The sequence below is a fragment of the Trichosurus vulpecula genome, chromosome 2, assembly GCF_011100635.1.
Source record: "Trichosurus vulpecula isolate mTriVul1 chromosome 2, mTriVul1.pri, whole genome shotgun sequence".
In the NCBI taxonomy this organism is placed as follows: Eukaryota; Metazoa; Chordata; class Mammalia; order Diprotodontia; family Phalangeridae; genus Trichosurus; species Trichosurus vulpecula.
In genome coordinates, this window is record NC_050574.1 from 459,445,782 (window position 1) to 459,471,118 (window position 25,337).

General features: G+C 37.6%; 1 protein-coding gene across 11 annotated transcripts in view; it reads right to left on the reverse strand.

Annotated features, from left to right (window-relative positions):
• Positions 1-25,337, reverse strand: part of DMD (dystrophin) — a 1,925,924-nt gene that overhangs the window by 48,553 nt on the left and 1,852,034 nt on the right. For 8 of the 11 annotated variants that reach the window (XM_036747778.1, XM_036747779.1, XM_036747772.1 and 5 more), the window contains 6 exons: positions 13,392-13,558; positions 10,550-10,661; positions 9,165-9,301; positions 8,444-8,482; positions 1,742-1,807; positions 535-600 (listed from right to left, as the gene is read on the reverse strand). In XM_036747778.1, coding sequence (XP_036603673.1) covers positions 535-600; positions 1,742-1,807; positions 8,444-8,482; positions 9,165-9,301; positions 10,550-10,661; positions 13,392-13,558 — 587 coding nt within the window. Of the gene's footprint in view, positions 1-534; positions 601-1,741; positions 1,808-8,443; positions 8,483-9,160; positions 9,302-10,549; positions 10,662-13,391; positions 13,559-25,337 lie in introns of those variants that run through there. The other 3 variants (XM_036747774.1, XM_036747776.1, XM_036747777.1) reach the window with 2 other exon arrangements.

Here is a 25,337-nt window from a genome sequence, read left to right on the forward strand (position 1 = left end):
GAAAATCTTCACCTTCTGTTTTGATGTCTCTCACCAAACTACCTCACTGTCTTCAACTCCTCAGGCTGATAATGCATATGCAAATGTGTATAAATGAATCCTTTTGAACATTTCAAAGTAAATATTCAATTTGGTTAAAAAAAAGAAAAAGGCTGGAGAATGATAACATTCCAGCAAGGCCTACTGAAACAATGCCATTTTATATAGATGACAGCTCTTTTCCCGTGTCCATAGCCACGGAATAATCTCCTAAGCTGATACTGAATCCCCTAATATATGGATTAGTGTTAAAAGAACACTGTTTACTAAAATGTCCATTTGTTTGTCCCTGTTGACTGAAGGCAGCAATAATTACATGGGCCAGTCCCATGAAAGATGGTTAGGATTAAAAAGGGAAGGGGAAAAAAAGTCCATGTGCAAACCCCAGAAAGCAAAAATATGCTTTCCTGATTGATTTTTATACTGTGATATCTCTCTATCTAATAAGCAATTTCATTGTCAGGAACATTTCATAAAAATAGACAGGATACTTACATGCTCTCATTAGGAGAAATGCTATCATTTAGATAAGATCCATTGCTGTTTTCCATTTCTGCTAGCCTGATGAAAAACGTAAAAGCTCATTAAAACTTATATGACTTACTAGAAACTATTCAAGACCTGTTCTAACATTCCTGAAAACTTAAAAGATAAATTATTTTACGATGAGAAGTGAATCCTCTCTATCAAAGGATATGATGAGTGATCATTTAGGAGGACACAAAGCAGGAGCTAAATAGTGGCAAACCACTAACTCCAATGGCGAGTTCTAGATGGATTCACATTTTGTTTTCCTTCTTCTAGAAAGTAGGAGTAGGGAGAAAAAGGAGAGGTTCCCAACATATTCCATATAGAAGAAAGTCCTTTGGGAAACATTTCTTAGTTTGGAGACATGAATCACATTTTGTTTCTTGCTGACCTTATTCCGATGTTAAAATATTCTGGCCAATTAGATTCTTATTAAAGAAAACATTAAAGGTGACTCCACATGAATGACACTAAGTGTCAACAGTCTCATTCCTTTGCTAAGGATTTTCACCTTTTATTGAGTCCCTCCATCTCCAAAAATAATAAATGGATTCTTTACAAGAGGGGTATGGGGAAGAAGTCAACACCCCAGAGCAGTGCACTTCTCAGAGAAAAACGAGCCAATTACAATTCTATTATTATTATCATTATTTTTACCAATTAAATATGTCCTATCATAGACATCAAAATTAGTTTTAGCCTAAGAACATCAGCCAGCAAGGGTCAAGGGTTAAGTGAACCACCACTGTCAGTCTTAGCTTCCTCAGCATCTTATTGAAAAATGAACACTCATGTGGAAAGCCAATGTTTTAGTCACCCATGTGATACAGGGTCAGCTGAGGCATCTATTAATGTTTCATATTCTTAGGAGATTGCTGACTTCCTAGTGATGTGATTGCCTTAAGGCTTTAAACACTCTGTTTGAAAGGATAGTTGGTATAAGCAAAAATAGAATAAGGATACAAATTCATGGGCCCACGTTTGTGCGACTTTGCTCTTTACCCATGGATTTAGTGTCTGCGACCATGCAGTGGTGGGACATGCAGGTTAAAGAATAATCTGATTAGCAGAAAAGTCCTGGAAACAAAAATTATTTACATAAAGTATTTAATTTGGTTTCCTTGGATTAGTTATTTAAATAAAATATTTTCCTGGCATTCAACTGGTCTCATACCTGCTAGCATAATGCTCAATGCGTGAGTGAGTATCATCATGTGAGAGCTGAGGGGACGAGGCAGGCCTATAAGGCAGAAAATGTGATTAGTCACAGACACCATCCGTCAAGCTCAAAAAACACACAATTCTTTATATACACGGCCTTGGATTGACTAATTCAAATTGGTGCTTTACATGACCTACTTTTCACTTACGCTGAATGTCCATGTTTCTAAAATCCAAGCATTTATTAGGTGCATTCCAAAGAATTCTTTCTTATACCTTATGCCTGTTTGTTTGTTTTCCTCAGAAGCCACAAAGGAATATGAAAACTATTCTGATAAATGTCTACTGTAGCAAATGTTAGGATAAATGATATTCTCTACCTACCAACTTTTCATATCTCATGGTTTCAAAGTTTCAGCACCGTATACAATTCAAAAAGAAAACAAGCAGCTTGTACAAGTGGGTCATACCTTTTTTTCTTCTTTCCTATATCATATGCTTAAGATTTTATCATTTATTATCAAGAAATTTTGACTTCAGGAAAGCCAATCTAGCAATCTGTGATCTTATATCAATCTATGACATTGAGCTCAGATTTCTTAGAATCAAAGAATTTTTAGAGCAGGAAAGTATCATATAAATCTCTATATTTTATAAAAATCAAGGATAGCCAGTCATCTAACATTCAAAGGAATTTTTCTCTGCTTGTGCGTATCCCTGCATGTCAGTATGTGTGTGTATATATATATATATATACAAGAAAGTTTCTTACAGAATTCTTAGATCTACTATACTGCTTTGCATCACAGATTAGATTTTTGACAAGGTCAACATACTTTCAGCTTTCTAAGTCTGACTCACATGGAGGGCCTTGATTATGAAACATTTTTTTTAAATGGGTAAAAGGAACATTCTTTAAAAGTTGATCCCTATACATGGCAGACAATATTACTGGATCAAAAAGTCCACAGCAACATATCTTATAAGAAAAAGTGTCCTAATTTTGTTAATGACTAAGCTTCATTTCATAGAAAAAGCCTTAGGAAAGAGATCCCATATCCTACGTGCTCAAAATAAACCTGAGAAAGACAATATGTGCCTGTGAACAGAGTCATACCAGAATTTCTCTAGGATCCATCTATGATCTCAAAAGAAAAAAAATATTCCTACCATTGCTCATATCAACTAAGTCTGGGACATACTTCCCAATTCCACCAGTGGAATTGTCCCTGAAAAGACCTGTCGTGACTTCCCCCCATGGAAATGATTTCTCCCTCCTTTGAACACTTAGTGGATTTTATTTGTACTTCATTTATAGACATCATCTTTTATTTGGTGAGAGGGGAAGAAAATCCCACTTCTAATATATACTGTCTCCCGTTATAACCTAGGCAAGTCATAACCTTTCAGCTTTCTAGGCCAAACTTCAAACTCATGGCCACAGGCCACATGCAGCCAGGAAAATTTTCAAGTGTGGCTTGAATTAGATTAAAATGTAATTGGGAAATGTTTAATCAATAAAAGTATGTAATAAAACATAGATGACATTAATATTTGATTTTCTAAGTCAATATGTGGCCTGCAGAGATCTGATTCTATGTGAGTTTGGCACCACTGCTCTAGACAAGTCTCTAAGACTGTAAGTTTCAGAGAAGGTATGACTTGCATATGTAGAGTTTCCCTAACCAGGTGTTCCTCACACCAGTGAAATCACAGGTCTAGACCCTCTCTCTGCTATGGTTAGGTCACATGCTTTATTCCCTCCAATTAGACCGCAAAGATATTGAAGACATGAACCTCGTCTTGAGCTTTAGTTCTTTCTCAGAGATGGATGTAGCATCTTCATCAGCAGATATTCAAAAAATGTTTGCTGAACTGAATGAAAATTGAATACTCTTGAAGGAAGAGTTATTGTCATAAGCTTTTCATATATCGATATTTGTGTGTATGTGTGGGTGTATCTCAAACAACTTCGAACAATTTTCTCTTGATCGAGCTAAGAACATCAGTTGCAAAACTAATGGCTTCTGAGTCAACCTTCTTCATCATAACCAAGTTTTGAATGACTAAGTTTAACTACAAAGAAATTTAAAGGCTCCTGAAAAGATGACCACCACCATGTAAGCTATGGCACTAGGGAATACCACACCCTGGTGCAGATGCTCTCCCTCTCTACTCCAATTATTTCCTATTTACTTGCCCGTGTAAGTGTTATGCTTCCCAATAGGATATGAACTCTTCAAGGGCATTGGTAGCTTTTTGCTTTATTGTTATCTCCCCAGTGCTCATCAGATAGGAGACACTTTAAACATGTTTGTTCAACGAATGAGCCAGTTGGTTTCTCAAGGCTCTATTATTTGGGACAATATGGAACTAGAAGAATCCCAAATGAACCTTGTCCAAAAGTATTTTTTTAACATCTACACTATAATGGAAAATTTAGTGCTTTGGTCACTAGAGTAAAACCATGAACCCACCTCATTTTCTCCTGGAATGTATCATCAATATTTATTTTTCAATCTTACACATGACCGATACACTAAGAGTCACTCTAGAAGATAGATGTATTAGTTACTTGCCTATCTCACTACCTTAGCTACTTAACTGTTTTGGTAACTGATAAAAAAAAAAACCCTGAAACCTTTTCAACAGAGTTCTCACAAAAAGAAGTTCGTATTTCAATTCAAGAATATATAAACAACAAAACTCTAGCGTGTCTTTTCCATAGGAGGTAATGGTTTAACATTTTTCCCTGATGGATTTACATAGCCTGTAATCCAGGAGAGCACCAGGGGTTTGTGCAGCTACACCATGAACAACAAAAAGTCAAGAAGTTATATACCAGGAGCCTAAAGAAACAAACACTTAGACTAAAGAAGAAAATGAACAAAGGAAAGGGGTATTTGTGTAAGGGGCGAGGAAGTAAATTCAAAATTCTGTTAAAAGTCTAAAATTGTTTAGCCCAGACACATGCCTAACCAGCAAAATAAAAGAAAATCACCTCTCTCTAAAAAAGTATAACAGAGGCCCTTTTCCCCCTTAAAGAGAAATGTAAGTCTCTCCTCTACTTTGTACTATTTTCTACTAAAGTCTAAGGACCTTGCTGTAGAAAGCCAGATTCTTAGTTTATTGCACCATTACTTGCAACAGACAAATTTTCACCCACTTACATTCCAAGGCACTTCTTTTAACAGTTTAGGTGTCCTAACTATGGACAAAGGAAAGTGTATGTCACCTTTAGCTTAACAACAATAGAAGAATAAGTTTAACCAGAATGTTACAAAGACTGTATGTGCCAGTCCCAAGTGGAGAGGTTTGTTACCAGAATGATGGCTGTAGTGTGATAAATGTTTTCAGCCATAACCGCTCATGAGGAATAGCTATTAAAGGGAAAAGGATTTGAGATCTACATGAGTGTAGGGAGTATCCACACTGCTGAAACCATTTAAACTTGAAGTGCTGAAATAAGTACTTAGGAAAATGAGCTTCAGATATAGGGTTAAAGGTTTGGCTTTGTCAAAGGAATGAGTGTCTAAACTAACTTCAAATGCAAACTGCTGCATTCAGTCTTCCCAACTAAAGAAATACCATGATCACAAAGTTCAATGTCATCACAGAATCTAAGACAGAGAGCTAAAAGGGATCCAGCACGATCACCTTTATTTTATATATAAGGGAATTGAGGCCTAGCGCAGCTCTGTGACTTGCCCAAAGATATTATCAGGTGTGGGATTTGAACTTAGGTCTTTTGACCCCAGAACCAATGTTCTTTCTACTCTTACATACTGCCCCACATCAGGTAGCATTCTGAACATTAAACTTTGCTGGATTTAGAGTCTTAAAATGGAAATGTCTAGACATGAGTTTCTATAAGGTTCCCAAATCTGGACTTAACAGACTTTAAATTGACATAAAATATCATTTGCTAATTAAAGACCTTCAAAAGCCATTTAGAATTCAAATAGCAAAGAATGTGATCCCGTAACAACCTCTTAGACCTTAAAGACCTTTGAATATTCTCAACATCTCACAAGCTTGTAGGCTAGAGAACAGCTTTGTCTATGAAGGAATTATAATTCTTAAGGAAGTCATCATCATTCTTAATATCAACAAAACAGACAAATCCTTACTTTGAAGAAGTTAATTTCTTTCACAGTAAAAAGATATCCAAGTCTACTTTGTAGTAGGTTGACTGAAAAAAGAAATCTTTATTTCTCATATTTTTACTGAAATAAACATTATTTCTTCTGAGGTTTATTCCCCCCAGTGAATACTTAGCTATTCTATGCTTAAGGTACCCATCTTCAAATTGTCCTGGTGCTTTTCAAAATATTCTATAGTCTTAATTGTGGGTTACGTTATTTTGTTACTTGGAATGGGTTCTGACTATATTGTTTATCAGAACCTAATGAAGTTTAGGCCAGAGTTATCCTTTCCTATTTTTAAAGTTGTAACATCTAAAAGTCAATGAACTGCAGGTACTCTAGGGGAAACACTGCAACATCTGATTTGAGGACCTAGATGACAGTTGCATTGCGTAAGTGAAATTAGACCAGGGTGACAACTTACTGTTTAAGGAGGAAACCATTCGATTAAATTTAACAAACATTAAGGTATTGTGCTAGATGCCGGGGGTGAGCAAGGTACCTAACAATCTGATTGCAGGTCAGGGAGGAATGAAACACAGAAAATAACTATAAAAAAAGGAAAGCAATGGGTAAGGGTGAAGTCTGGGCAAGGTTCTGAGAAATTTGAGAGATCATTTTCAGATGGCAAGGAGACGGAAGAGGGGCATCTGAGCTGGGCAGTAGACAAAGGAGACTTTAACCTCCAGAATGGGGCAGAGGAATGTGTGAGGTGATTTGAGTTCTTTACCGGCAGAACTCTCTCCAGCAGCAAGTAGTCCAGTTTGCTTGTAAGAGAGTATAAGAAGGGGAAGTAATAGCTAGTAAGGATAGAAAGGTATTTGGGAACAAAACTGTGTAGTAACCAGGAGTTTACATTCCACTTGCTTCTCACATATTTGGTAAGGGGAAGGAGAGGCATGACATAATGAGAACATTCTGTTAGCAGACTACTTCAGTGATAGTATGAAGGATGGAGAAGTGACAGGTGGGAAGGCCAATCAAGAAGCTTTTACAATAGTTCGCATGAGAGGTGACAAGGATTTGACTACACTGAGAGAAAATGTAGGGGACAGACTTAAGGAATGTGCCAAGAGAGAACACTCACACTGTGTCAACTGACGGGATATGGGGGATAATGGAAAGGAAGAGTCAAAGATAGCTCCAAGGTTGTGAATCTGGGTGAAAGGGAAATGGTGGAGGTATTTGGAAATACAGGATAGAAGTTTTGGAATGAGGTTGGGGTAGGGGAAGGGTAGAAACAGAGATGTGGCATTCATCTGCATAGAGATGATCAATGATACAGGGAGGAGAAGACAGATTCAAGGCACAAAAAGAAGGCCAAGGACAGAACTTTGGGAGACATTCAACCACACTTGAGGGACCACTTGAAATTTAGTGGCTGAATAACATAGTTTCCATAGATATGGATAAGCTTTCCATTTGTTTTAGGCTAATGAAGAGCTATGTAATATAAAGCCACAGTTGATGGTTTGCAGTTCATTATTATCAAAACAAAAGAAAATTCAGCTTAAATATATTTATATGGAAAAGTCATGAAGACCCTGATAAAAGGAAATTTCTATTGAAGATTTTTTTTGAAGTTGTTTTGTGTTTCTATCTAAAGCAAAGAATGGACAACCTGAAATGTAACTTGTTTCAATAAAAAAAAATCTTTTTCAAACACAATATTACTTTGTTACCAGTTAAATATCAGCTACCAATTTTTACAATATGTATAGAGGCCAAGCAGTATTTTCTAATAAAAGAATAAACTCTGGTTTGAGTTCTTCTGTTTTAATCATTACCTGAAGGGCTAAATTAACTAGCCTGTGGTGCTGAACTTCAGTAAGTTGAACACAAATATGAGAGCTATAATGAAGATTGCACTTCTCAATTACTTCAAACAATTTCACATAATGACAATTGTCTAGGATGATACACATAAGCTTCAATGCACAGGCTCCTCTCTCACTTTGGGGGTGGGGAGAAAGTATGTGTCAAAGCTGGGAAATCTAACAGTACGCACGCGCACACACACACACACACACACACGCACACACACAAACATATATATTAAAATTTTGTACCTAATTTTCCAAAATAGCACTCAAAACTAAATTATCTCTACACCTCATTAAACTATAGTCAACCCAAATCAATGGAATACTAAAATGAATCCTGCCAATTCTGAATTATAGAGCTTCTAAAGAATACAGCTACTGTCCTTTCCAAATTTCTAAAATCTTCAAACTTAAATGATGTGGCTGAAGAAACTTATTCTGTAATCAGCAGGCTCTTCCACCCTAGATGAGAAGAAATGTATTATCATATCTCTCAGGAATATAACTAATAACTCCTTATTAAGCCCTGATTGGGACCCTTAGTGCTTCAGCCAGGTTTTCTGCCTGTCCATTCACCTGGTTGATGACTAAAAAACTCTGTTGTGATTCACCTGTATTGTTGTGGATAGAACTCTCACATACTTAAAAAAAATAATCACAATGAAAGAGGGAGATGAATATATGTCTAAAAATAAATAAATAAAGCAAGGGGATGTAGCAGCAGCAGACTTTAGCAAAAGTACTCACGCAGAATCTACTGGCCAGAAGTTGATCAGAGTAACAGGACTGCAAGACAAAAAAATGGGGAGGTGAAGAGAAAGGCAGAAAAACTGAGCAGCAAAATAAATAATTACAGGAAGGTAAAAATAAATGAAATCCATCTGACCAATATGAACAATCATGAAAAGCAGCAGCCAAAAAAACAAAAGAGTGGAAAGAAGTGAAAATAAGATCAACCAAGCTGCTGTGTGATTGCCATTGAAGTATTATCGAAAACAGAAGTTAAATTGAAGGGAGGGAAAAGTCACTCTGGCTTTGTTTGTGCACATCCTTACTGATTATTTTCCAAAAATCTGATGTGACCGTATTTTGTTTGAAAGGAAAAAAAGTCATAATTGGAAATTTGTAACTTAGCGATCAGCTAAGAAAGGATGAAAAAAATATGGTGGGGTTTTGGGTAGGGGGGACATCTATATTGAATGTTAAAATTTCTAATGTCCAAATTGCCACATCTTTTACAAAACCTTGCAAGGCAATTAGCAGATGCATTCTTCCCTTGCACACTGAAATTTAGCTCATGGAAAAAACTGGGTTTAAAGAAGCAAAGGAAATGGCAATTGTGTTGTCAGCTTGTGTCTCCCAGCTAAAAGAAATCAGATGAAAGAAATGGGAAAGCACTTAGGTGGTGAAGAGAGGGAAGCTCAAGGTGTTTCAAATAAAGCTCAGGTTTGCCTTCACCAGTACTTACGTTTCCATGTTGTCCCCCTCTAAGACAGTTTGCACAGGCAGATACCCCATTCGTGGATGCTTCGCAAAATACCTTTTTGTTCGAAATTTGTTTTTTAGTACCTTGGCAAAGTCTCGAACATCTTCTCCTGAAGTTGTCTGAAAGCAACACAAGGGCGAAATAGGATTTAGTTACCTGAGAAGTATCAATTTCTCCTTACTCTACTGACGTAAAGGACTCCTGGGTCCAGAAATGGTCAAAAGACCTTGGTATCCAAGAGCTTGTACCAACACTTCACATGGTACTCCCTTCATTTTTAATGTTATGAGCTTTTTTTCTTCATCAGAAGAATGATAAAGTATTATGCCCACTGTGTAATCTCTCTTGAACTCCTTTCATGAAGGTGAGCCAAGTGACAAAGAATATAAAATGAAAATGATTCATATAATCTTAGAGTTGAATGGGAAGTCTTCTAGTTCAAATTCCCTTAGGATTATCCCTCTGCAATAAATAATCATCCTGCCTTTGCTTGAAGCCTCTAGTAATGGGAAACTCACTACCTTCTAGCCCAGTCCATTTTCATTTCTGGACGGCTCTAAATTCTCAGAACGTTTTCCTTATAGCCAACTGAAAGCTGCCTTCTTGGGACCAAGCAGAACAAGTACAATCTATCTTCCATGTGACAACCCTTCAAATATCTGAAGACAGCTATCATGGTCCCCCAAAGTGTTCTCTGCCTCAGGCTAAAAACATCCTCAGATCCACAAGCTGACTAGACCATCTGCTGGATTCAGACTATGAATTAAAGAAATACTCCAATGATTCCATAGGTTCTGCTTATATCTAGACATGGATCATTCAAAGTGGATGTATTCAACTGCCATCAAAAGAATTCTGGGTTTTTCTAATGACAAGTGAAGCAAGATCCAATTTATTATTCTAATCTACTTTAAATGATGACATATAAGCACAAAACAATAAGTATGGTTCTTCGTTTGGAGGGAATTATAGCTACAGCAGTGTATCACACAATCACTCACATAATTCCTTAAGAATAAAATCTCTTTCCGGAGTTTAGTAAATTCTGAGTACAAAGCAATAGAACAACCAAAATCAATACTTTAATGTTTAGCATATTATCTAAGATCAGTGATTTAAATCCAGAGACAACACTTGCAATTAACACTGCAGATAGATGAGTACCACGCATGCACACACACACACATACAGACTCACTCACTCACATGTAGTAAACTGGTACCTGATAAACTTTGGTGTGTTGCCCCACCAAGAAATATTAGCTCCCAAATCTGGGAACACCAAAACATTACAACTATTTCACGAGACTGACTACACAGAACTCAAGCTCCTCCCCCTCTCCCCCCAGTTACAGTAACATCACTTACTGGCGTGCAGTATTCTACCATGGGGTAATGCATTTTATGGCCTTTTGCAACTCGGCCAGAAAAGAAGCAGCTTTGGCAGATGTCATAGTTAAAGTGCTTTAAGCTCCTGTACCTGATAGGGAAGAAAGGAAAAAAAAATTACTTCTTCAAAATTTACCTTAATATCTGCAGAACCTATATCAGATTACATGCTGTCTTGAGGCGGGGGAAGGAGAGGGGGGCGGAAAATTGGAACTCAAAAACTTGTGGAACTGAGTGTTGTAAACTAAAAAAATTAATTAACAAAAAAATTTATCTGGTGAGGGCCACGGTCTTTATTCTACACTGACTTCTCATAGGGATATAACAAAAACACAATGTAACCAAGGAAATATCAGAATTGCAAGAGACATAAAAGATCTATTAAAACCCTTTTTATTAAAGATGAAGAAAGGGGCAATCAGACTGCCATCTTAGGGCAGGGGAGGAGGGTAGAAGTGGGGAGAAAATCTGTAACTCAAACTCTTGTGGAAATCAATGTTGAAAACTAAAAATATTAAATAAAAATAAAGATGAAGAAAACAAGTGTTTTAATGACAAAACTAGGCCCTAGATGACTTCTAATCTGGTGTGATTTCTACAACACTGACCCACGTCCAAAATTCTACTAAAATTTTTTAAACAGGTATATTTTTCTGTAAACATATCAAAGAGGAAGGAAACAGTTCTTATTTCAAATCTATGGGAGTATAAGAATATTTTTGGTGAAATGGGAAGGTACTAGCAAACAACTACTAGTCTATCATCAAACAGGAATTTTCAGGATATACACTTTCTATTTTTAGAACAAAAATTCACTAAAGTAATTATTTTCCAAAAAGGTAAAGAAAAATGAAGGAATGTCAATGGTAAAAGCCAAAATAAAAATAAAACCTGTCAACTAAAAAGAGCCATGTTTTTAATCATGCTTTCTGACTGAGTGATTTACGACTCATTTTCCAAATAGTGATTTTGCTACTTTCTACTTTTATCATTCCCTCCCTCCCTTCAAAAATGCCTTAGTCTAGCACATACAAATAGCAAACCAAACTCCAATAAAAGGCTAAAACTGTGCTAGATTGGAGTAGTTCTAATGTTTAAGTCTGAAGCGGTAGGTTTTTTTCTTTACCCTCAAAGCTAACATATCACTCTCTCTGTTTTTTAATTTTAAATTTCTTTCTCAGATCTGAACACTTTAGTCAAGTCAAGAAAATTAATTACATTATGCAAAATGAACAGGAAAACTTGGATGTCATTTTACTGAAGACCAACATGCCTTTCACACTTACCAGTATTCCTTTTGGAGGAAAAGTAAAGAAAGGATTTCTAAATGATCTATTCTAATGGAATAGAAATGTACAAGTACATTTTTTTTTTTTAAAAGCAAGCATCTCCATTACCGTTACTTTATAAAGCCTCCCCCACCCCCTTTCCCTCTGACTAGCTAGAGAAGCAGAGAAAGAAAAGGTAAGAAATGTAATGCAGTCTCCTGCTGCATCCCCATCTGAAGTCATCATTCATACCTGCCAGAAACCAGGACAAAATGAGGGTGTCTTTGTGCTAGCACAGCCTACTCGCTGTTGTCTGCCTAGGCTTTAGAGAGCTTTTGTAAAACCTCTCGGTAAACAGCACGATATGCAGAAGGATAAATAGCAATGCTAAAAGAACACCATGAATAAAGAGCACACAAACCACACAAAGTAGCTATTAAGAAACAAAGTGATAAAACAAGTCTAACCATAATTGAAAGAGAGTATTTACTTAGCTGGTAAGTGGATTCTGAACAGGCATACCAATATATAGCTATTTTACAACACAGTAGCTTATTCATTGCTATGGAAACCATGCTGCTGATCCAGATGTTAAAACAGATCAACAACTTTCAGAATTAAGGAGTGAGGATTATCAAATAACACATTCTTTAAAATAAATGACTCACAAAAAGGTCAAATGGCAAAAGAGTTTAAAGACACAAATTCTGCTATTTTTAAAGCACATCAGGTTTCTAAGAGATGTTCCTTCCTAGCTGTGTAACCTTGGGGCAAATCACTTAACCTTTCCTGACCTTGTTTTTCTCAACTGTAAAAGAAAAGCTGCCTTAGACTCCAAGGCCCCTTTCTAGTGCTAACATCTTATTATTCATTCTTTTTTTTTCCACTTTGAAATAAAAGACCCTTTCTTGGTTTTTAATTCTCTTGGTGAATTTTTCCTTCATTTACATATTTTATGTCCTGGATAGCAATTCATTACGATACTATCCAGAGAGGCTAATCAGGTATTTTTATGTATCAAGAATAAAGTTCTGTGATTACTGGAACAATTCCTGGTGTGAACAGTGGGGTGAAAGGAAGGGAAAGGAAACTGGGGAAGCAGGACTGATAGGAATGTCCTTTCACTCAGCCTGGTTTCCCTATATAGAACCATGTCCTGACTTTGTGATGTTTGGGGGAATGGTTCTTAGATTAGACTTGGGGCAGAGGGGCTGGAATTTTTGAGACTATCTTACATTCCTGTAAATGGATGTTGGAATTTTGTTCAGAAGATCTCAGGGGGAAGTACTTACATATGCTTATTTGAAGTATGTGATTTTCTATTGATTGAGGTTCTGGAATAAGGAGTGAACATGGACCATAAAGGATAAAGAAAATACCTCCATCCAGAAGAGTCAAATTAACTCAGTGACTAAGAGATAACATGTCCTGCTCAGAACTCCCCTATATCTATTTTGGTGACTAGAAAACCAACATCTTTTGCTGGGAGGACACAAGATCTTATGACGCATACAGTGAAACAAAGAGGATCTGGGATGTGTCTGTGCTGATACCTGAATCCAATAATGGGGCACTCTTTGCAGATGTTACACTTCGCCTGGTGTTTGGCAGTTTCTGCAGCAGCCACCCTGTGCAACACAGGCAGCCACACCATTGATTGGGGTTCTAGCCTCATCCAATCCAAGAAGAGAGCTGCTTCTATTTCTGGCTTATTGTTAGCCTGTAAGAGAAGGAGAAAAGAAAGAGAGAAAATTTGAGGAGGGAAAGGAAGAAGTCACTCACAGGGAAATTATGGGTTTTAAAATTTTTTCTTTTACAGAAGTATAGACATGTAATACTGCTTTTAACCATAATAACCCAATAAAGTATATGGTAGAAGAGTATTTTCTCCATACATTGTTAGGTCAACAAATTCCTTCACTCATTCTTCTTTACCATTCAATGGTCCAAGCCAATGCCATTTCCTCCAGGAAGTTTTCTCTTATATCATTCCTCTCCCAAGGCATTTGATTTTTGTTTTCCTCCTTCCATGATGAAATGATTTTGAATATACTTTGTATTTTACTCTTGTGTGTAGCTGCTAATCTCCTTAGTGAATTAAAAGTCTCTTGAGGACAGCGACAATAACATTTTTTATTTGCATCTGAAATGCCTATTAGTTTATTTTGGAGGGTAGGAGGGACCTGGACCTATTTTTCTTTCTTTCTTTCTTTTATTTATTTATTGTATTTAGTTTTCAGCACTGATTTTCGCAAGAGTTTGAATTACAAATTTTCTCCTCATTTCTACCCTCCCCCACTCCAAGATGGCATATATTCTGGTTGCCCTGTTCCCCAGTCAGCCCTCCCTTCTGTCACCCCACTCCCCTCCCATCCCCTTTTCCCTTCCTTTCTTGTAGGGTAAGATAAATTTCTATGCCCCATTGCCTGTTTGTCTTATTTTCTAGTTGCATGCAAAAACTTTTTTTTTTTGGTTTTTGAACATCTGTTTTTAAAACTTTGAGTTCCAAATTCTCTCCCCTCTTCCCTTCCCACCCACCCTCCCTAAGAAGTTAAACAATTCAACATAAGCCACATGTGTATCATTATGTATAACCCTTCCACAATACTCATGTTGTGAAAGACTAACTATATTTTGCTCCTTCCCAACCCATCCCCCTTTACTGAATTTTCTCCCTTGACCCTGTCCCCTTTTGAAAGTGTTTGTTTTTGAATACCTCCACCCCCATCTGCCCTACCCTCCATCATCCCCCCCTTTTTCTATCTTCTTCCCTCTTCTTTCCTGTGGGGTAAGATACCCAATTGAGTATGTATGGTATTCCCTCCTCAGGCCAAATCTGATGAGAGCAAGATTCACTCATTCCCCCTCACCTGACTTCTCTTCCCTTCCTACAGAACTGCTTTTTCTTGCCACTTTTATGCGAGACAATTCACCCCATTCTATCTCTCCCTATCTCCCTCTCTCAATATATTCCTCTCTCATCCCTTAATTTTATTTTATTTCTTTTAGATATTTTCCCTTCATCTTCAACTCACCCTGTGCCTGCTCTCTCTCTCTCTCTTTCTATATATATATATATATATATATATATATATATATATATATATATATATACACACACACATACATACACATTCACTTATACATATATATACATAAACACACACACACACACACACACACACACACACATATATATATGTGCATATTCCCTTCAGCTACCCTAATACTGAGGTCTCATGAATCATACACATCATCTTTCCATGTAGGAATGTAAACAAAACAGTTCACCTTTAGTAAGTCCCTTGCAGTTTCTTTTTCTTGTTCTTTTTCTTGATTACCTTTTCATGCTTCTCTTGATTCTTGTGTTTGAAAGTAAAATTTTCTATTCAGTTCTGGTCTTTTCACTGAGAAAGCTTGAAAGTCCTCTATTTGATTGAAAATCCATATTTTGCCTTGGAGCATGATACTCAGTTTTGCTGGGTAGGTGATTCTTGGTTTTAATCCTAGCTCCATTGACCTCCGGAATATCGCATTCCAAGTCCTCCCACCAGGTGGGCCTGGGGCCCGAAGCAACTGCAGCTGTAGTTCTGTAGCTGCCCCATCTCTGCTGCCCCCCCGGGGGCAGTGGCTGAACCTCGAACTCCTTCTTTCACTCTGTCCCCAGCAGCTTTTCCCACTAACTTTCTCTGTTGTCTTTGGTGTTTATGAGTTGAGAAGTCTGGTAACTGCTGCAGCTCAATGATTCAGGGCGCTAGGGCACACTCCACCTGGCTCCTGGTCTGGTTGGTCCGTGCTGCCCATGCTGGGCTCTGCTCCGCTCTGCTCCCAGCTCCGTGGGGGATAGACCTCACCCAGAGACCATCCAGGCTGTCCTGGGCTGGAGCCCTGCTTCCTTCTGCTATTTTGTGGGTTCTGCAGTTCTAGAATTGGTTCGGAGCCATTTTTTATAGGTTTTTGGAGGGGCTCAGTGGGAAGCTCACACTAGTCCCTGCTTTCCAGCCTCCATCTTGGCCGAGACGAACACCTGTGCCTTTTAAAGATCTCCTTCAAGACTCAACTCTTGTTCCCCAATTCATTGAAGCCTTTCAGGACTCAGCTGGACTCACTTCCGGACCTATTCTTCCATCAGCATAAGGAGTTCCTGGCATGCAAACCCATATCCTCATCTACAAAATAAAGGGCTTGAGCTGTGTGGCCTCTGAGCAGGTAGGTCAACTGGATAGTGTGCTGGGCCTAAAAGTAGGAAGACTCATCTTCCTGATTTCAAATCCGACCTCAGAAACTTATTAGCTGTGTGACTCTGGGCAAGTCACTTAACCTTGTTTGCCTCAGGTCCTCATCTGTATAAAATGAGCTGGAGAAGGAAATGGCAAACTACTCTAGTATCTTCACCAAAAAAACCCCAATAGTGTCAAGAAGAGTCAGACACAACTGAAAAAACCACAACTATATGACCTCTAAGGTCCCTATGGCCCCTTCTAGTTCTAAATCTATACTTCTATTCTAGATCAATGATGGCAGAAACCCATTCTTTTCTCTAAACTCCATATAAGTCCCCAGTGTCTTTACATACAGTTAAGTACTTAAACAGTTTTTTTTTGGAATTGAACTGATTTGTTTCCAGTGCATTGAGGTGATAACAAAGGCAGAAAATTTAGGGATTCATTAAACAGTTAAAATAAAAAAAAAATCAATGAAATGAGAAGCCCTGAACAACGAAAACCACCAGTTCTAAATATATAATCTTATGATGAAAATCTGTCAATTCCTTTGGCAACATTCATTCTTCCTTCATGGAAAGTAGAGAAATTCAAATGTAGCTGAATGATCAAGGTGCTGCTCATATCGGAATAACCCAAGAAGGAGATATCTAAGATGCAACTATGCACGCCTTTGTAGTATTCTCAGGTTCACTGATGATTGCTAATAAAACAGCAACACGACATAAAAAGGCCGTTTCATTTTAGTTTTCCTTTATACAAAATGCTAATCATGTAAAAAAAATTTAAACCATTTTTTTTTTTACCAAAAATGGTAATAATATCAATAGGTGAAGTGGATGGAGTGCCAGGCCTAGAGTCAAAAATACTCATCTTCCTCATTTCCAATCTGGCTTCAGACACTTCCTAGCTAGTAGTAACCCTGGGCAAATCACTTAACCCTGTTTGCCTCAGTTCTTCATCTGTAAAGTAAACTGGAGGAGGAAATGGCAAATCACTCCAATATCTTTGCCAAGAAAACCACAAATGGTGTCATGAAAGAGTCAGACACAACTGAAATGACTGAGCATCAAGTTCTAGTTAATAAGTATGTATTTAACACTTATTATGTGCAAAGCCATTATATTACCTACTTTTAGTGCAGAATCAATAAATTTTTAAAAAAACCTAAGTCCTTAGAAACTAATCCAACTTCCCATATAAGTGAGAATTCCTTCATGCCTTACAGCTTCTCTGTTTGAACACTCCCAGGGACAAGGAATTTACTACCTAAAAAGGCAGCCCATTCTCTCTTAGGATGGGATAAACATTTTCTTAAACAAATAAGGGGGTCGTTAGTATTGAAAGCAGATTAGGGTTATAAACTCTTGAGTAGGAAGCAGGTAGAACCAGAGGCAAGAGATAAACTGGAAGTTTACACACAGTGTTTGCATTGCCCACCTGCTTACAGGAAGCTTAACCTTAAGAATCATGTAGAAGGCCAGAGCCCACTAATTAACTGGAAACTTCTCTTTTTTTTTTTTTTTTAAGAAATTTGACCCTGCATAAAAAGTGGATTTGTCCAGGGCTGAGACAAAAAGAAAAAGAAGGATGAGCATATATTCATATTCTTGTGGGTATTTTATGTTATTTTTTATCGTCTCTGGAAAAAATGAACAAATAAGTCTAGGTCTTTCAATGTGCGCTAACTCTTTTAGCAAGTGGCCATACAGCGTTGGTAATGAATAAAACTGAAGTAGATGCTCATATCATAAAATGCCCAAGTTGCTCTTTATCTCCAAGGTAGGCCATTACTATGGAATTTGGGAGGAGGGAAAAAAGGGCAGGGAAAATTTAGAACAAATACATTCAATTTTAGAAAACTCTGAATTGTCCGATAGTTCTTCCCTATGTAGCCAAGGCTGAAATAACCTCTAGGGGCCATTCCATGGAGTGTGCAGCTGAATTCCGCTCGAAACTTCTAGAGACACCAGGGAATTCATAACACATTGCTAGGGTCTACTGAGGAGATGAGGAAGCTGGAGCTTGTTGCCAGGTGACTCAGCTCTGTAAGGCCTTGTCACTTGGTATGACACAGAAGATCCTGGGTCCCTTGGTCCTCCCCAGTGGTAGTGGGGGTGCTGCATTACACTAAAGTGACAAGTACTGGGATGGACGTGTTGGCCAATTCAACCTCCTCCGTATATACCAAACTGAAATGTCTACCTCTAACTTCCCAAACCATTTCTTATTCTTTCTTCTGAAAATACATGTAACAAATCTCATCCTTCTTTTGCAAGAGAGCCCTACCAACATTTAAAACCAACTTTGAATCGTCCATGTTTTCTTTTCATTAGGTTAAGGGTATCCCTTATTCCTTCAACTATGTTGCATATTCCCCAAAGTCAAAACTAAAAAGTTCCTACATAAACCAGAAGAAAGAGCTTTTTATATAGGACTTTTCTATAAATATCGTCTAATTTGAGGGCCTCATAACAACCCTAGGAGAGAGAATCTATTATCATCAACAATTTATAGTTGTGGAAACTGAGGCAGATAGAGGTTAAGAGACTTGTGCAGGGTCACACAACTAGTTAAGTGTCTGAGGCTACATGTGAACTTAGGTCTTCTTGATTACAGGCCCAGAGCTCTATTCACTCTGCCACCCAATGGGGGTGGGGGTGGCAAAACAAGCTGCAGTATGTTAACAATGGAGGATCAGTGCACCATAAGACATACTGACTGCGAAGAATTCATATGAAGTGATTTCCACCGAAGTAAGCAGAACCAGGAAAACAATAAACACAATGAATACAACATCAATTCCTCTTCTTTCCAGAGGCAGCAGGGTGGCAAAAGTGGATAGAGTACTGGGTTTAGAATCAGGAAGACCTGAGCTTGAATGTGACCTCAGACGCTTAACTAGTTGTATAACCCTGCATGAGTCCCTTCACCTGTCTGCCTCAGTTTCCATATCTGTAAAATAAGGATAATATAGCACCTACCGCTCCCGGGATTTTTATGAAGATCAAGTGTGACAACATTTATAAAGTGCCTGGCACACAGTAGGCAAATAACAGATGCTTATTCCTATCCCTTCAACCTCCCCTTTGCAGAGATGGCTGGACTCCCCACAAATGGGCAACATGAACATATTATATTGTCAGATTCCGTTGATGTACTGGTTAGTTTTATTGAACTTTTTATTATTCTCTGTTAAAAGGGATGGCTCTCTGGATAGTGGACGGGTCAGAAGGATTTATTTGAAAGTGAAGATAATTCAAAACTAATGGATATCAATGTTATTATTTTTTAAATTTACAGTATTTAGGCCTGGATCTGATCATTCAAGGCATTGTAAATTAAGAAGCGTTGCAAAAAGATTTCAAAATAAATTCACTTTTAGTAAAAAAAAACCCAAATATGTCTTCCAGACCCTTGACCATCCTAACTAGTACCATCTGGCACCATGCTAACTTGTCAATAACCTTCTCAAAATATGAAACCTACAGTCAAACAAAGTAACATTTACAGGGAAGTTATCATCACCTGATCCTGGGCACTAAACTTCTATTAATATATTAGCATTTGGGGCATGTACTTCATACTCTAGACCAGGGGTGGGGAACCTGCAGCCTCAAAGCCACATGTGGCCCTCTAGGTCCTTGAGTGCGGCCTTTTGACTGAGTCTAAGTTTTACAGAACAAATCCTTTTATTAAGGGGATTTGTTATGTGAGTTTGGCTTCAGTCAAAGGGCTACACTTGAGGACCTACAGGGCCACATGTGGCCTTGAGGCTGCAGGTTCTCCACTCAGGTCTATACTTATGTTAAGTATATACTTATTTAAATCATCTACTTCATTTTCACATAAACTAATGCATACAGTATTATGTGTACAACACCAACAGTGCACTGGACTTGGAAGTAAAAAAGACCTACATTCAAATCCTGCCTCAAATACTTAATCAATGTGTCACCTTAGCATGCCATTTACTCTCTGTGTCTCATTTTCTTTATCTGTATAATCAGGGTGTTGAACTCAATGGCCTCCAAGGTTCCTTCTTACCTCTGAATCCATATTTTTATAACGTTATGCCCTGTCTCTTTTATCTTGTATTTTTTCAATAGTTTTTTTTGGTGGATTTTATTTTATTTTTTTACAAAGAAGCTACTATGAATTCTATAATACTTTTAAATGAATTGGTATTTTATCACTAATAACTACATAATCTGCAAAAGTAAAACACACATGTATTTTACTTTTTAACTACTATATACATTTATGAAATAATAAAAACATTATTTTCACACTTCACCCTATAAGTGGCAAATACCAGCTCTAATGGATTTTGTCTGATAAAAAGAAAGATCAAAAGACAATACTTGATGGACACAGGCCTCCTACAGTAACATCCCGGCCCCTAGACCAGAAATCAGTGCTACTGCAAATATGACAGTATATTCATTTCTTCATATTCAGGGTTGATCAAACCTTTGCTGGTTTGGTTCTGTACCAATTAGAGAAAACTAAGTTGGAACAAAGACAGTTAAAAATTTAGAAAGAATACCTATGAACAAAGCTTCAAGGAATGGGTTGTTTAGCCAAAGACACAAGAGGGAAAAGAAGGGCAGAAGGAGAAACTTAATAACACTTTTCAGTTATATGACTCTCTTATGGAGCGGATGGTAACCAGCTGTTACACTTTTCCACTGAGGACAAAACAAGAAGAAACAGGCTTAAATAGCAGCATGAGGAATTTAGGTTGTTGGCCATAAATAATTTCCTGACACTGAAGGTTGTTAAACATTAGAATGATTTACTGAGGGGGGCAGTGGAATCTTCTCAAGAGAACGGGCACATTCCCACCTACTTCTGATGGTGTAATTCTGCCTAAAGGCAAGATGGTAGACTCCTCCATTGGATGGACATCAACAAGTCCAACATTAGATCAGGATGCAAAGATCTCAATTATTTACAACTATTCCTTGGCACTAAATAATGGAACTAAAGTCTACCTTCTGGAGACCACATCTCTCTTGTAGCTTTCATTTTTACATAAATTGTTTGGCAGAAATAGTACACAATTTCTCTCTTTGTTTGACATCAGTAACATTTTCAAAAATCAAACAGATTTGAAGCAAGTTTAAGGGAAATGAGACACATATACACAAAAAAACAGCCAAAGTTAGCTACTTAGAACTAAATTATCATCATTTCACTGTATATCACTGGAGAACGAATGAAATACACCAGCAGAATGATACAGGTACGCTATTCCCTGATATAAGCAACGTGAGAGTTGATAATAAAATAAACCCTTGCATCACGGCCTGGCCAAACTCCTGAGACACCCAAGATCCATTTTTTTATGGTAGGGATTGGCAACACTTCTACCCACATGACTGCACTGAGGTTCTCTTTTCTGCTGACTATTTTTGCTACATTTCCCTCCCTTCTTCTGCAATGGTCTGAGGGGTGATAGAGAATATGATGACAGTGTCTGTCTGTCTGGGAGCTCCATGGCAACTGCCATGTCAAAGAGGCCACAACTCACAAAAGGAAGGTACCATGAGTTGGCATCACTACTGAGATTGTACTTTTTCTGCACCAGGGAGAATATCTAGACATGGAGGAAGCTAACGTAGGAATGGAAGGACTTCAGGGACCTACCACCCTGCATTGGCTCCTCTAGTTCAGAGGAAACAAACTTACCAAGCAATAGTTATAATAAACCAGTTATATATATATGTGTGTGTGTGTGTATATATATATATATATATGTGTGTGTGTGTGTGTGTGTATATATATGTATATATATATAAGCCACCAGTTATAATAAACTGTACGTTGATGAGAGATAAATGTATTCTAATCAATCTTAATAAACATCTACTAAGTGCCTACCATGTGCCAGGCACTGTGCCAAGCAATGGATTATAAAAATAATGCAATCTTAACGTAGAATTTCTGACTTATGAAGCAAATCGTGGAAATAATCTCATGTACATTATTTGACAAACAAAGGCTATGGAATCTTCTGGGACGAAGTACTATTTGGACTCTTTCAGGCTATTCAATTCAACCCAAATTTATTAAAATATTATATATATATATACACACACACACACACACACACACACACACACACACACATATGATGTACTATAATGCACTATTCTAGGTGTCAGGAATACAAGGATAAAACACAAATAATCTGTGAGATCAAAAACCATACATTCTAATGGGAGAGACTATCCCTGGATCAATACAGGACCCAAGCTACAGATAGCTGGAAAATTGGTGGCAGAGTATTCGGCTTCTTCCAAGGCTCTTATAGTTTCAGTTCCTGGAGTAGGAGGTGAGGCAAAATCAGTTGGGCAGTCTTTCAATATTTTAAAGAGAAGGGTAAAATGATTTATTCAAGTGGTGGCATCTTAAAGTAGCACTTTGTTATGTGGTCAAGGTGAAGTAGCAAGGAAACCTTGAACAATTTAAAACAAGTTAGAATGGAGAATAGGACAATAGTTTGGCTGAGAACAAAAGAGGAAAGAAGTAGTAAAAAATAAATAACCTATTCCTAGATTTGATATCATCCTTTCAACTACCATAAACTAAATGCCAAAGCTTATTAACAAGTGGATATGAGTATACTGAAACTTTTATTCAGTAGATCTCAGGCTTAGGGAAGAATATTGCTTTTGTAACAATGCCTAAGTGACCTACTGTATATATTCTTACTGATAAAAAAAAGGTAAATTCTGTTGAAAAATACACTGAATTCAAAACATGGACCAAAAAGAAATGAGCTGCTTGACCACCAATTCTACTCTTCCTAATCATATAAATTTATAGTGTTGCATTAGTGAAAAACAGCCTTAATAAATGCTAATATCCATTTCATGTTTTTAGTCATTACTGACAGCTGATGATATTGGCAAATGACAACCCAACCACTCCATAGAATTTTTCTGTAAAAGCCTAGCACTCGGGAAGATTAGCATTTAAATTCATCAAAACTAATTTTTTTTTTTTTACAGCTTTCATACAGGAGGATTTAAAACTACAAGGAATAAGCTAGTCAGGGTCTGACAGTCTAGGACAGACAGCTCTCAAGTTGTTCCCTGGGATGCAATTACATCTTCTTTAACAACCTCTAAATCCAGGAAAAGCACCAGTGAAATATTTCACATGAGAGAAATTTGCATTCATATACAACATAAAAGTAGTAACAAAGATAAGTTGTAAAGAATATTAATGATCCTTTTCATCTGAACATCCCCAGTTTTAATAATGAACAAATTAATTAGTGACACATAAAAAAATCACAAAACTGCACTCTTCTTGAATAAATTCACATGGGAGGAAGCATTCCTGTTTTGGTTTGGGGTTTTGTTATTTTCAATACAAAACATTTATTTTTACTTTCAAATTGCCCCCTCACACAAAATATTAAGAAAGCAAGACTTTGCTAAGTTCTACTGTTAATACCAAGAGCAAGTGAGACATGCCACAGAGTATAAGTTTTAAATGGAGAATTTATTAGCCGGTGACCATTTGGGGTTCCACCCAAATCAAAATGGCCCCGGGCTGGGGTAAAGAAGCAGTTTATATAGAAAATACAGGGTACAGAGGTTAATTATCTCTTGGAACTTACAAGCCAGGTCACAGGGTGGGGGGTGGCACAGGGACAGATCAAGGATTTTGACAGGTTATCATTAAGTGGGATAATCTTACTGACATTCCTTGGTGGAGTCATGGAGCCCCAGGGACATCTGCGAAATGCCAAAAGGTCTGAGTCCAGTCTTTATTATGCAAACTGGGGTTTCTCAGGGGTCTCCTTAGCAATAACTGATTTTTCCAGTACCACACTACTGTCAAATCCCTTGCTGCCTTATCCCATCACTGATCAAGCTTTGTCGAACTCCAACTCTGCATTACTCCCACCATTTTCCCCCTTCACTCCTACAGCTGAATAGAGCTGGAAAAAAAATCATTCAACTGCGCTGACTGGCTCCATCACAAATTTATACTACATGATCTCAACTGTGCCTTCACTGCAACAAGGACATCACTCCATTGACTGCCCAAGTTGATTCACTATCCCACTCATCAGAGATATTCCAAACCTTTTTGACTCCCACCCCCTCAAGTATCCCACCCTCTGAGTCCTCTTTTCACCCTCTCAGCTGAGAATCTCACTTCATACTTCACAGAATTAGGGCTATTTGCTGAGAGCACTCCCTTCTCCTCCCCTCATCTCAAATTACTCAAGACATCTCCCCATTATCTCCTCCTTCACTCTTGCCTCTTGTGAAGAGGTGGCCCTTCCTGTGACCTAGACAAATGATTCTATGTGCAGCTCTGATCTCATCCCCACAAGTCTTCTCCATCATACTGATGCATCATCATCATCCCCACTCTAACTTCAGTCTTTCCCTAACTACTGGCTCCTTACCTGCTATCTACAAACATGCCCGTGTCTCTCTGATCTTTAAAAAGTCTCATTGGATTCAGTCATCCCTGGTAGCTAAAATAAGAAATCTTTCTTCCTTTCCTCAGCTAAACTCCCTATTAGAATTTTAGCTCCTTGAATCAAGGCAGAGGCCATGTTTTCACTTTTCTTTATATTCCTAGCGATTAGTAGAGTGCCACCAACAATATTCAATTTTGGACACCATTTACTACTCCCTCCTCCTAATACTCTCTCCTGCCTTGGCTTTCCTGACCCTCTTCTCAGGTTCTTTTCCTATTTAAGTGACCACTTAAAAAAAAGGAACTTCATGTATTGAAATGTAAATAAAATAAGTGTAATTGACTGAGTTGGAATTCAATAATTGTTTATAATGAATCATTAGAAAAGAATTGATCAGCTGGTCTGCTGTTAGCAGAGAGACAGACCTCCAACGAAGGCCATGAGTCAACCCCAGCGACCACCACTTCTTGGCCTCCTTTGCTGACCCATCTCTCCCAACTCCTTAGCATGAATATTCCTTAAGGTTTGTTTCTCGACTCTCTTCTTTTTCTAAGCCCTTTCCCTGAATTATCTTTATGAAGATGATCCCCAAATTTACATATATGCATTTATGTCAAATATATATGTGAATGTACAAAAATTTATACAGGTCCATAGGAAATGACAGAAACTATGACATTTCACTGACTAATGTTTGCTTTACTCACACATATATGGTCTGGCAGTTATTAATGTGGGATACTCCCATGTACTTTTGACATCTTGACATATCAAAAACAGAATTTAATATCTTTCTTCCTAAACTGATCCCTCTTCCAAAC